Source organism: Acipenser ruthenus, chromosome 3 (assembly GCF_902713425.1).
Source record: "Acipenser ruthenus chromosome 3, fAciRut3.2 maternal haplotype, whole genome shotgun sequence".
Classification (NCBI taxonomy): domain Eukaryota; kingdom Metazoa; phylum Chordata; class Actinopteri; order Acipenseriformes; family Acipenseridae; genus Acipenser; species Acipenser ruthenus.
Window position 1 is genome coordinate 54,236,264 of NC_081191.1, and position 14,476 is coordinate 54,250,739.

At 37.8% G+C, this 14,476-nt stretch overlaps 1 protein-coding gene across 2 annotated transcripts in view; it reads left to right on the forward strand.

The window, feature by feature from the left end:
- Positions 1 to 14,476, forward strand: part of dnah5l (dynein, axonemal, heavy chain 5 like) — a 278,602-nt gene that overhangs the window by 228,497 nt on the left and 35,629 nt on the right. For both annotated transcript variants that reach the window (XM_033992608.3, XM_033992607.3), the window contains exons 66-68: positions 5,704 to 5,874; positions 6,239 to 6,617; positions 9,784 to 10,055. In XM_033992608.3, coding sequence (XP_033848499.1) covers positions 5,704 to 5,874; positions 6,239 to 6,617; positions 9,784 to 10,055 — 822 coding nt within the window. The remainder of the gene's footprint in view (positions 1 to 5,703; positions 5,875 to 6,238; positions 6,618 to 9,783; positions 10,056 to 14,476) is intronic.

The following is a 14,476-nucleotide window of genomic DNA, read 5'->3' on the forward strand; positions in this document are numbered from 1 at the left end:
ATCCCAGCACAACAGTATATATAGATGCACATTTCATTCAGTCGGGGTTGGGTGTTCAGTGAGTGGAGAACGGGATTGGAGACGGAGGTAATTGTGAAAAGAAAGCGTAAATAGTTAAATCTGCTCACCGTGTTTTATTCGTCTGTCTGTGCACTGTTTAGTTCGTTTTGTTTGTCTTTTTATTTTGGCGTATAGTGCCGTGTCCTGTTTTGTGTTCCAACCTTTTATTTTCTGTTCTGTTTATTAAATGCTGAACGAAAGCATTCGCTCAGCTTCACCAAACCACACATCTCTGTCTGTTTATTTCCTGCTTCTGGTCTGACGCCACCCACTCCGGCCATCTTTGTGACACGTGGTGTCCTGCGTGGGATCTACAGCGCCTCCAGGACTCAGGCCAGAGCAGGAACCGCATATTTGGATTTAAAAAAACAGGACACGGCACTATACGCCAAAATAAAAAGACAAACAAAACGAACTAAACAGTGCACAGACAGACGAATAAAACACGGTGAGCAAATTTAACTATTTACGCTTTCTTTTCACAATTACCTCCGTCTCCAATCCCGTTCTCCACTCACTGAACACCCAACCCCGACTGAATGAAATATGCATCTATATATACTGTTGTGCTGGGATTCAATTACTAATTAATTATTCACTTGAATCCCAGGACGCGAACGTGCAACCCCGTGCTCACATATTACATTTAACCAGCACGTGAAGTGATTTGTGCCCTCCTCGTGCCTAAATATAAATCTACACTTTTTAAATACACGTGAAACACAGACCCGTTTATATCCCGTGTACCAATGACTATACACCAACATTTACACACGCAACACACAAATGCACACAGGGACGGGGCACATTGCCACAGTTACACATTGTATTTGTTTTGCAAGACCTAAATGGTGAACATGCATCTGATGTACTAGAACTGAAAGCTGTCCTGCAGATACACTTTACCTACAGGCTGTTAATTATAACACCGTTTCACAAGCTATTGTAAAGTGCTTGAATAACTTTGATGTTAATTTTGATGTCAGTGCATTTATCTGTATATTTGCTGTTTTTAATCTTACCTCTTCTTGTGTGGTTCTTAGTTGCAATTTCATTTGATATTTGTTGTCCTGCTTCCTTTAAATCATCACTTTCCAATCCTGAATTAATTGTTGTAGACTTCTCTGATCTTTTAGAGACAGGGCCTTGTCTATTGATCATTGTTTCACATTTGATAAATGTCTTTTTAATTGTTTAAGCAAACCTTCCTGAATAAAAATACATAATAATACTACCTCTGACTACTAGTTCTATGAATACTACCACTACTACGACTACAACTACTACTAATAATAATACTAAAAAACAGTATTATCTACCAGCTTCCAAAAAATAGCAATTTAAGAGGTACTTCATGGTATTGAATTGTACATATTATGTTGACTTTTAATAATTGACCTATGAAGGATCAACTTTATAAATTGTTACATCTACATTTATATTTATTAACAATTACCCATGGTTGTTTTATTATTATTATTATTATTATTATTATTATTATTATTATTATTATTTCTTAGCAGACACCCTTATCCAGGGTGACTTACAATTGTTACAGAATATCACAGTACAAAGTATTGCATTATAACATATAACATTACAAGTTATCACATTTATAAAATATCACATTACAGAATATCATAATACAGATAAGAGCAGTTATGTAAGTACAATAAGATCACATTTATGTAAGAGCAACATAAAGAATACAGTAAGGTATAAGTAAGAGCAAGTTTGACTAAGAGCAGTTATAACTCATAGTAAATATTTGCCTATATGAGTAAAGTCCAGTAAGAACATGTAGTAAGTATGATAAATGGATGAGAATGATTTCCAAATAAGAGAAAATACAAAAAACATGAGTACGGTTACCTATAAGAGTAAAATCAGATATAAGATGCAGTTATAGTTAGGAGCAGTAGTTGAATACGGCAAGGTATGGAGCAGTTCAGTGCAAGTACAAGCTGATGCAAGAACTGGTACAATTAGGTGCCATATAGTCCAGTATAGTCAAGAGTTGAGGTTTACAGATGCTGTCTGAACAGGTGTGTCTTGAGGAGGCGCCAGAAGGTGGTCAGGGACTGAGCAGTCCTGATATCCGAGGAGGGGGAGGGGGGGTACAGCTAGTCTGCCGGTGGTGGAGGAGCAGAGGGGGTGAGAGGGGGTGTAGGGAGCAATGATAGTCTGGAGACAGGAGATGGCCGAGAGATAGGTAGAGATACAGGAGGAAATGTCGGAGTCAGAGGTGGGAAAGGAGACCTGGGCATCATCAGCATACGAAGCGATACGAGAAGCCATTGGAGGAGATGAGGGGACCCAGGGAGCGGGTGTAGAGAGAAAAGACTGAGCCTTGGGGGACAACTGTTGAAAGAGAGCAAGAGGCGGAGGGTGAGCCAGTAGAGAGTTCATGACGGAGAGAAGAGCAGTTTCAGTGGAGTGTGAAGGGCGAAAACCAGATTGGAGGGGGTCAAGCAGGGAATGTGTTGACAGGATATCAGAGAGCTGGCGGTGTACTGCTTGCTTGAAGGTTTTAGAGAGGAACGGGAGGAGGTAGACAGGACGGTAGTTCTGGAGGGATGAGGGATCCAGGGAGAGGTTTTTTAAGATGGGGTGATGCAGGCTTGTTTGAAGGCAGAGGAGAAGCAGCCAGAGAGCAGAGAGGCATTGAAGAGAGAGGAAATAAAAGGGAGTAGAGCAGGGGCAGCAGCCTGGAAGATGTGAGTGGGGAGAGGGTCCAGAGCACATGTGGTCGGTTTATGACTCTGGAGCAGGGACAGAGATTAGAGTCTGTGGATTTAATGTGCTATCATCCTTAAGTGCTGGATACTTACACGTGAGGCTTTTTGCCATGAGTTGTTGTTCTTCATTGGATGGTTCTCTTGCATCCTCAAGGTTATGTGTCACTGATCTCATTGTGGAAATTGTGGCTCTTATTACTCTGTTTCTTTCCTCAGTGGTTATTTTTTCAGATGATACACTATTTTTCAGCTCAGTCGAGGTGTAGATGGGGAACTGACAGGTTTTTATTCTAATATTTGGGTTGCATGGCATTTTTTTTTTCTGTCCGAGGATGTGTTGACTGGTCACTGCCTGCACGTAATCCTCACATTTTCGACTACTAAGTTGGTATATTTTTTCACTTTCTTTGGAAGTAGCAGCGTGGTTTGTTTTTGAAGTGCATGGTGGCTGTTCAGAATTATTCCCTGTAGCATCTTCTAATTATCTTGAGTCCTAGGAAAGAATAGTTGCACTGTTAAATACGAACAGCATCTTTAACTTTGTCCAAAATAGTTTCAAGATTTAAATCATGCAAGAACTTCCTCTTAAGAAATTTTCATTTCCTTCAAACAAATCACAAATGTCACTCCTCGTTTTCTTCAGAAATATTTCTTCTGTCACACCCGGATCTACAGTACACACAGATTGAATAAAAATGCAATGTTAAACGAAAAAGCTTACTTAAGCACCTGGGGCCGGTTGCATAAAACATCTTAAGTATTTCACTTAAGCGTGACAATTAAGTATATTAAAAAGTAAGGGTGTTACACCAAACATCTTAACCATTCTCCTTAGCTAAGGGAAAACACTTAAGTATGCTTTTCACAAGATCAGTGGAATTTTTCTGACACAACATGTTGCTACATTGAACCACCACAGATTGTCTTAGCAATAATAGCTGTGATAGCATGCCTGCTTTACTGAGATGCAGACCCATATGGGGAATCCATTTCTTAAAGAGTAACTAGCGGGGTTCTAAAGAAATATAGCACTACACATCCCCACGTGTTGTTACAACTGTTTAAATAATTAATTTGTATTTTCATTGTTAACACCCTGACAACGTTTTACACTTATAACTTTAAAGTCTGTTTCAAAGCTCTTTTCAAAATGGCTGCTCTGGTGCACTGATAGTGTAATGATTATTGCCCACATTGTCAAACAGATAACAGCAATAACGATCCATGATGTGGTACGGAACAGAAAAGCCAGAGCACTTGTTGTTATGTTCTTATTTTTTTTAATTGCTCTTCCTGCAGTGATTTAACATCTCTATGATTTTCTAAGGATCTGAGTGGTTATTTTTATGGGCATATAAGCTTAAGATTTTCACCAGGACAGACTTGTCTTGTAAGTTGTAAGGAGCTGCAGGGAAGGTACATCTTCATTCATACCACAATACAGAATAGTAACTCAGGCACAGACAGGGACATAGTTATCTCATTCAACTAAGTCAACATTAAGTACTTAAAGATAGCTTGTGCTTAGTGCAATTATGCACCTGTTGTTGCCATACAGAATATGGTTCTGGATTGTCAACAAATGAAACTAACTTATTTTAAATAATCGACCCAGTTAGTAACCAACTGGAAATTGTTCCCTGCAAACTGCAATGTATGTTGTTTTACAAAGCCCATGGAGCTTATCTGTTCTTGTCTTTTTTGTTTTAGATTAGAAGAATGCTGTGCTCAGCTACACTTCATGAAATTACTGTGGTGATCTTTGTGACTAATGTAAACCCTTTCTAATGAAAATAGAGTAAATTACACTGTTGTTGTAACTGTCCATGTCTAAATAACCTTGTTCATACAATTTCAGCACTGACCTGCCTCTGATAAGATACATTATTGGATACAATTACTGTGATTAACTTACAAATCAAGACCACTATTTAACCTACCAGTCATGAGAATGTCTCTGTCTGAGATGGGTATCTTGAAGCACACTGAATTAGGCATGTCCTGAACATAAGATACCAACTAATATGCTTCATGGTTATTGCAAGCATACCATGGAGTATGATAGATTGTACATTAAATAAGATATTTAACCGTCTTATTGTGACATCTGTTTTTTCTGTGTAATTAAACTTTTCTGCTCTCACCCCAGGATAAAAAAGAAATTATACTAAAAAAAACCTGTTCTGGTATTCAGCATCTGTCAGTAGCATTAATCCTCTGTAGAATATCCTGGAAAAATTATAAATTTAAATACAGCAAAGAAACTTCAATCCAGTACTATATTACACTATATGTATGATGTATAATGTATTAGTGGCAGTGGAAAGAAGCACTTGTTAGGCAACGTCTTTTTTTAAAACTCAGCACAGTTTTACTATCCTCTTCACTACCAAGTCCTTCTGAGTACTGACACAAAAATACAGTATCTACTGCACTGGGTACTATATACTTTCTGTTTTGCTTTTCTCTGCAGTCAGAATGTGGAAGAAGGATGTTAGGAAGACCACTTGCATAACAGCCAGACTGCAATGAATCAGTGTGTTCCATTTATAGTGGTGTATTACTGTTCCAGCCATAGTGCATTGCCATCAACCTTTTCATACAGTACATTGGATATTCCACTGTTAATCCAACCTAAAAAAAAATCTGTATCTGCCCTGGCCAACCATCCTATATTGTATTGTGTGTCTGTTGAAAATGTGAATTAAGTGCTCATGAAAAGTCAGGGGAAATGGCACAACCTACAATCAAGCTTAGTGCTGTCGGGCACCATGAGAACATCCCCTCATAGCTTGCAAGCTCACCTAAATCCTTACCTGAACACCACTATTCAATCTGATGCCTGCCTTAAGCAGAGACTTATTTGTTCTCTTTTACAATCAGACTGTTATTCTGGTTTCTACAGGAACTGGAAGCCGAAAGAGTGAAGCTCTTGGAAGAGGTGACGTCTAACAAAAGGAAAATGCAGGAGCTAGAAGATAACCTCTTGTTCCGTCTGACCAGCACTCAAGGCTCCCTGGTGGATGATGAATCGCTGATTGAAGTTCTGCGCATCACTAAAACCACAGCCGAGGAGGTGAGAGAATTGCACAGCTGAGCAGACACTGGAAAAATCTATTTAATTCTCAGTGTCAAAGACATGATATTCGCCTATGTGCAACTCATTAGCCCATGTGCACCATATAAAATGTGTAGGTTTTTAAAGAAAGAATGATACTTTACAGAAAGCATCTCTTTAGAGTAAAAGCAACGAAGAAATGGTAAAATATGTAGAATAACTCACTTTGAGTGTTGTTCGGTTGAAGGATAACATCCTAGAAATGTTTTTTAAAAGGATATAATGGACCACTCCCCACCACAATAACGATGCACCAGATATAGTATACACATCCTATCTCTGGCAATGTGAATATTTTGTAACACATAAAACATGTTTTCAGGTCAGTGAGAAACTTAATATAGCAGCTGAAACGGAGGTGAAAATCAATGCAGCGCGGGAGGAGTACCGCCCAGTGGCCACCCGTGGCAGTATCCTATACTTCCTGATTGTGGAGATGAGCCTGGTGAACGTCATGTATCAGACATCCCTCAGACAGTTCCTGGGCCTGTTTGATATGTCTATGGAGAAGTCTGTCAAGTCCCAGATCACCTCCAAACGTATCGCCAACATCATTGAGTACCTGACCTACGAGGTGTTCAGGTACACGGCTCGAGGCCTCTATGAGGATCACAAGTTCCTCTTCACACTGCTCATGGCACTCAAGATCGACTTGCAAGCCAAGAAGATTTCCCATGAGGAGTTTCAGACACTTATTAAAGGTATGTTCCCAGGTTCTAGTAATTGTTTAATTTTTTTTTGAGTTTGTGAACAGCATTGAAAACTAATTTATTTTATTAATCTGCAGAACAGGTTTATTATTATTATTATTATTTATTTATTAGCAGATGCCTTTATCCAGGGCGACTTACAATTGTTACAAGTTATCACATTATTTTTACATACAATTACCCATTTATACAGTTGGGTTTTTACTGGAGCAATCTAGGTAAAGTACCTTGCTCAAGGGTACAGCAGCAGTGTCCCCCACCTGGGATTGAACCCACAACCCTCCGGTCAAGTCCAGAGCCCTAACCACTACTCCACACTGCTGTTTATCTCTGGCACAGATCAGTATTTATTAATATATCAGATGAGTCTGGGATTGTGGACCATATGAAGTCTATGTCAATGCAGGGGATGTTTTAAACCCGATCATACCAATGATTGAATAGAGTTATTTGAACAGATTCAGCTTTAGGGAAGTGTGACTTCTTAAATCAAGTAGACAAATCGGCTATGTGTCATCTTGAGTTCTTTACAGTTTATCTTCAGGATTTATGATTGACTGTTAATTTCTCAATAAGATGAATCAATGTCTGTAAATGATCACTGGGATACCTGACAGATTTGAACTGGATATTGATCATTTGATATGATTAGATCATTTTAAATGTATACTCAGTACAACAATTTCTATAAGAAAATCTTTTACATGAATGTACCCAAATAATTAAAATTGCAGTTTTGGACAGGCTACTGAATCAAAATATTCCAACTAGCAAATAGATAGTTAGCTTAAATTCTGTTTCTCAACTCTTTTATGTGAGCAGCACAAGTCATAATCAGTGTTTAAGATACAGTTGTAAATAGTTGTAAAGGACATTGTTATGCAAAAACATATATGAACAAAATACTTTCCAATTCAATCAATCCAATTTCACAATCTCAAAAAAAAATTCAGTTGACAAAGCTTAAATGTCATTGAATTTCTTTATGGTTTCAGAGAAGCATTAGTATGCTTCACATCACTGATATTGAATTTAAATGGAATAGAACACATCTGGTTTTAAGTATACTGCTTTAGTAAAAAAAATTAAAAGCATGCTGTGCTCCCAAAGTGCTTAGCATGTAAGGCAAAAAGCATGATAACTATTGTGTTTTTACAACTGTCAGAATTCCAATATGCTAACTTGTATCTGCCTGCTGCTCTTTCACTTCTGGACAGGCTTTTATTTCCTTGCTGTATGCACTTAATAATCAGGGCAGACTGTATTATAATATATAGAGATATAATATTGGATCTAGCTGCATGTAGCATCAGGAACAAAGTGTTTTTTTCTGCATTTAAGAAACTTTGCAGACCGATAATATTTTAAAATGTTACATAAAAAGGTATGTATTCATTTATTGTGCGGTCACCATTATCCTTGAAGATTTATTTCAACCTTTTCAAATACCAAGCGGATTAAAATAAGTAGATTGAATAAAATGTGATTTTTAAATTTTTTTTTATCATGGTAACAAATTTATTCAGCATCAGTTGCCAAGGGTTTTAAATAAACCCTAGACAAAGAGAAAGAGAGGTCATACCTTTTATTGGACTAACTAAAAAAAAATATTATTCACAAGCTTTCAAGACCTCTTCTTCAGGTGAAAGTAGAAAAGAGAGATTGATGTTTACATTCAAAGGTTGCATCAGAAAAATGCTGTGTTATGGCTACACAATAAACAATGACAATAGCAAAGACATGCTATTGTATTAAAAAAATATTTGCAAAATACATGCGTATGTTTTAGATATTTCCTGAAACAAATTCAGATGAGGAAACCAGACGTTTTTGTGCCATTTGATTCGGTATTCTCCAAAAATAATTCTAGGAACAATACATTTCTTGGGGGGCAGGTCAATGCTATTTCTGTGCAACCAGCAAAACAAATTTCATACAAGAGTTAAAATAGTCGTCCTAAATTTGAATTCTTACTTTACATTGTCGACTTTTGCCACCCTTAGGAAATGCGTTGTTGACAAGAATGCAATAACGCAACAATACATTCAGTAAATTTAATTTAAAAAATGGCATTAGGCAACAATTTATCCTCAATAAAATGTTAGTTAATCCAACCGTAGTATATACTGACGTTACAACAAGGCAGGCACAAATCACACCGAACCCACAATGATCTAACTATACCATAATACCAAGGCAGTACTGGGGTAATGAATGCGCTGCTTGCGCTTTTATTAACAAGTAAAAGATTTAAACAAAACACTTTTACAAAATAAAAGGGCAAAAAGAAACAGAGAAACAAATGATAACAAGTATCGTGCTGATTCAAAACCAGCACGTGTAGCAATTGTTTCTTTTAAGAATTATGTTACCTCTTCTTCCTCTGACTCTCGTTCTCCACTCACGAACACTCTTCAAGTTGCAGCCAAAGCTGCAGGTCTTTATATTAGTGACCGAGGGATTAACTAGCTATTAATTGTCTTATCCCTCGGTCACATTTTCCACGAGTTTCATAATCTGCGTGACTGGCGGCCAGTTAAACAATCAGTAGATGACAGTCATGCATTCTCACAAGGTATTTTAAAAACAAAAACAATAACAAATAATGGCGGACAGCACCTCGCTTGTCCTGCCAAATAATAAATCAAAGCACTGGCTTTTTTGCTCTTGTGTGTTCTTGGTTGGGGTTCTAAATAGTCTTAACAAGGGGATCTTCTGACTGTGATATTCCTGGTTTGTCAGGGATATGATAGTAAAATTCTAATATTTCAAGCTCGTAATAATTTAAAACCAAGATGATGTGAAAATATTCCTTTATTGTATTCCTAGAAGTATTAATTGTAACTTGTCATTTATGCTAACTCCACAAAGAATAATCTTCTGTCTGCGATGTCTGATTAGTAATTTCGAGCCTAAAGGGGAATCATTGTTTTCTTTGATGTCAATCTGCCTTTGATCGTTCGGCATGGAAATACTGGCTGTTTGAGTATGCGTCTGTTCCAGTGGAAGTGTTACTGTGAGATATGTTTCTCCAGACTAAGCGTCTCTGTGTCAGCATCAGGCCTTTATCACGTTTTAGTTAAAGCAATGTAGAGATCTGAAATACATTTCTGCTGACTAAGGCTGTGTGATTTACATATGTATGTTTGTTTCACAGGAGGTGCAGCGCTGGATCTCAATTCCGTCGAGCCCAAACCGAAGAAATGGATCCTTGACATTACTTGGCTGAACCTGGTGCAGCTGTCTCATTTGTATCCCTTCAATGAGCTCCTAGGACACGTGGCCAGGAACGATAAAGCCTGGAAAACCTGGTTTGATGAAGAAGCCCCAGAAGAGGCTCCAGTTCCTGATGGCTATGACAGAATGCTGGATACATTTCGCAAGCTGCTGCTGATCCGCAGTTGGTGCCCAGATCGCACTGTTGCGCAGGTAAAGATGATCATTCCAGGCAGAAATGGTTTGGACATCCTATTTCACATACCTAAAAAGCATTGGAATTGGTGTTTCAGAAATAAACATCACTTAATCAACCAATTACAATTCTTTTCTCCAAGTAATACAAACATGGTGATTCCAGTATGTTATTTTCTGAAACACTGGGCAACAAGGTTTGTAAAAAACAAAACCCATAGGCTAGTTGGTGCATATTTGTATTCACCATTTCAGCAACTAATTTATAGCCTCAACAGGAAGCCATTACAAATTGTCTAGTTCTATTTAGTTAGCTTTTGTTATTTCACATACTGCCTTTCTGCTTTTTCTCACAATCTATGGTTTTGCTTAAGCTTTCTAGGGGCCATCACACAAATCATCAATGATATAATAATATCTTAGAGGTGCTAACAAATGCTTTAAAATCAGTTTTCTTACTTTTTGGCTTTAATAACAAGATTACTAGTCCCTTTTATATTGTGCTGAAAATCTTTCCTTTATGTTACTTCAGGTTATGCACATTTGTCAATACAATGCTATAAATATAATTAAAGATCCTGGTGCTCATACTTAAGGTCACTGGTCAGCAACTTTTCATCTCAGTGTATTCCAAATTTAAGTATAAAATACAGGCAAAAAAACCAAAAGATCTTCAACTTAATAAGATAAAAAGAGGTCAATTATACTGTTGCAACCACTAGTATTAAAACAGATAAGAAAATAGGTTTTAAACTATTTATCACTCCTTTCAACTATTAAAACCATAATACGTGAAGACATTTATAAAGACTTTTTATCAAAACGTACTATTAGTACTAATCTTATGATTGAGTGTTTAAAGATATGGATAAACTATAAAACACCATCTGTGGCTTCTCAAAGCTATACTGGGGCAAGTGAAACTCAAGTCACATTGCAGTCTTGTGAGGCAGAACTGCTAGTTTGCTGGTAACTATGAGTAGATGGGGAATTGTATCACGTTGCTAAAATCTCTTGCTGGTTACCCAGGTGTGGTAATAAAAACCAAGCATAGTCTGTTAACCACTATTCCTTTTGAGGAGTGGTCTCACGTACTGCACTGGTTTTTCTTTGGCTGATGATGTGTCATGTTTCTTTTCCGCACCTGTCTAGTGTTCCTAAAGCATTTTACACATATTTATGTAGTGATTTTCTTTGCTTGTTACAGCCCCGTGGGGGTGGAAATTGGATGGCTGCTGTGTCTGCTGTACATGAACTTCTTCACACGTTGTATATCACAGTTGTTTATAGAGGCAGTCAAAACTCTGTACACAGGAACCATCGGATGCACTGCATATTCTTTCCAACATCATTTCACCAGTGCAGTCCAAGCCAATAATAAATATACTATTAAAGCAGATGTGTTTTTCACAATAATTATCTGAGCTCGGCTAAAGATCTGCCATCTGCTTTAAGTTCACTATCACAACACTAAACTAAAAATGTACGTTTTATATTTTCAGGTTTTTCATTGGATAAAAAAATCTGCAAAAACATAGCCTAGCAGACACACTACTGTATACTAGAAATGACAAAAAAACGCATATGTTATGTTTAGAACGACTTTTGGCTAGGGATGTAATGGTTTAAATGAATAAACGATAACTTTTTAAAAGGTTTAGTATATATCTATTTAGTTTAAACTACAGAAAAGGTGCAACTGCTATAAATATCATTGTGCGTGCCACATTGTGACAAACGGAAAAAACGTCCTTATTAAATGCATGATGTGGGTGAGAGGAGCAGTTTTTGATGGGGTCATATGATTTAGTTATGCATCGACGTGATGAAAAAAAATCAGGCAGAAGAACTAGTAGGCATACACAATGGATCGTTCAAAAAGGAGCCACGTTTGGAATTATTTCAAAAAAGTAACGGAAACATCAGTTAAATGTAAACTAAACTATGTGACACAAAACGTACATATTCAAACAGCACAGGCACAATGCTAAATCATTATGAGACTCAAACACCCTTGTGTTTCTGCAGAGAGTAAAAATGGTAAAAAGCAAACAACACTGACACTGCTTCTTTTTGAAAGTGCAAGAAAATGCGGGCCCATGTGCTGAGAAATAATCTGAATTGTTGTGCACCATGGTAACAGAAGACATGCTGCCAATAAGTTTCGTGGAGGGATCGGGCTTTGTCAAATTAATGGCTTTCGTAGAACTGGAGACAAACAGTAACTGCTCGTCTGGAGAAACGGTACAAGGAATGTGTGAGTACGTTAGTAACAAACTACAGGCTGCTGCAAGAGTAGCACTTACCACCGACTGCTGGACAGCGCTTAACACTGAAAGCTACATAACAATAACATGCCATTATATTGATGGCAATTGGGAGCTTCAGGCTGTTGTTCTTTAGTCAGAAAACATGCCTGAAAGACACACCTCGGAAAATCTTTCTCAAAGGCTTAATACTGCAGTAGAAAAATGAGGTCTTGAAGACGGTGTGGTCGCCTGCATTCATGATAATGCAAGCAACATTGTTCTTGCCAACACACCATGGTATGTGTCATGGAAGTCTGTTAATTGTTTTGTGCATACGCTACAGTTAGCAATAAATGCTGGCTTTTCTGTCAGCAGTGTTGATCGAGTGATTGCTACAGCAAGCAGGCTTGTCTCACACTTTCACCACAGCACTGTTGCTGCTAAAGCACTCGAGGAAAAACAAATGCAGCTTAAGCTAAAGCAACACTGCATGATCCAGTCTTGCAAAACTCTGGAATTCAGTTCACAATATGTTTGAAAGACTCACCGAACAACAATGGGCAATAACAGCAGTGCTGTCAGATCGCACGTTCACAAAACTGTCAGATGCTCGAACCCTTGAGCTACGTGATGACCAGTGGCAACTGATAGAAGACATCTTCTCTCCACTTTAAAATGTGCTACAACAGTTTCATCTTCAGAACAGTCTGTTTCAGTTTCAAGTGTGTATCCCATATCCACAGTCTCATTAAGACTCACTTCAAAAGTGACACCACAGTTGGTGAAAGTAAAAGCATTGTGGATTTCAAGTCTGCAGTTAGGTATTCTCTTGAAAAACGAATGACAACAAACGACACTGCTGTCATCAAAAAAACCTGCACTTGTAGCATCGATGTTGGATCCATAGCGCAAACACGTGCGTTTTCTTTCTCACAATGTACAAACGGTTGCAAAAGCAAAACTTTTGCAATTAGTTAACGAGGGCGAGGCAGAGGCACCATCGAGTACAAGGACTGAAACGGCTGAGCCAGCAGCAAAGTTACAGTGCAGAGAGACGGAGAGTGTACAGAGTACTATGACAATACTCCTAGGAGATGACTACTTCCAAGATGCATCAGAGACTGTTGTAGAAAGTGAAGTACAAAATTATTTTAAGGAGCCTTGCATTTCATTACAGTGCATTCCGTTAGAATGGTGGAAGTAGAATATAGAGCGCTTTTCCCGGCTGGCAAAACTAGCAAAGGCGTATTTGTGCATTCCAGCATCATCTGTGCCCTCAGAGTGAGTGTTTTCTGCTGCTGGCCTTGCAGTCGATCATTTGCGCACAAGACTCCCCGGAGCACGTAAACATGATCATTTTCATAAACAAAAACAACTGAAGTTGGATACCGAAACAATACAAGATTTTTTATTATTATTTTTTTTGACTGCTTGAAACTATAACTGAATTTGGACATGATACAAGATTTTTTTTTTTTTTTGACAAACTATAACAACGGAATTTTAAACAAATATCAAAAGTAAATAATTTTTCAGTTTTGAAATACGCATTGGCAACGATTTAAAAACTGTTTTAAATAATCTTCATATTGATTTTTGTTCTGGCTTTTTTTTTTTTTTACTGCATTACTGCAATGCAAGGAAGATGCAATTAAACCACCATTTTCAAATTGGCATTTCTGAATGAAAGTTAACTTTTTTTGGTATCTGTGACAGTGTTGACAGAGTGGTGACGTCAGGCCAGATGCAGGAAGAAAACACACAGGCAGTACTACAGGGCAAAAGACGCTGCAGCGCCACAATCTGAACAAGTTATGCTCATGTGACTGCCGACTAGTTTAACAACGCAGTAGCTGACAGCCACACATTACCAAGAGGTTCTTTTTTAAATACTACTGGCAGAGGACGAGCTGCCGACCTCGCCTCTGCCAGAACACATTTAAACAACAACAAAATCTACAGCTTCGTCATCATATTTATAAATACATATAAATTATAACAATAATAATAATAAACAAATATAAAATAATACACCTGCACAGGGGCGGAGGGGTACCCCGTTTTAAAAAATAAATAAATAACACATTTAAATAAATACAAAACAAATACATTTTACAGCAGGGCTTTGCCCAGCCCCCTTTTCATGTACAGGGCTCCTAGCCCTGTCACATATCCCCGCCCCTTGTGCGA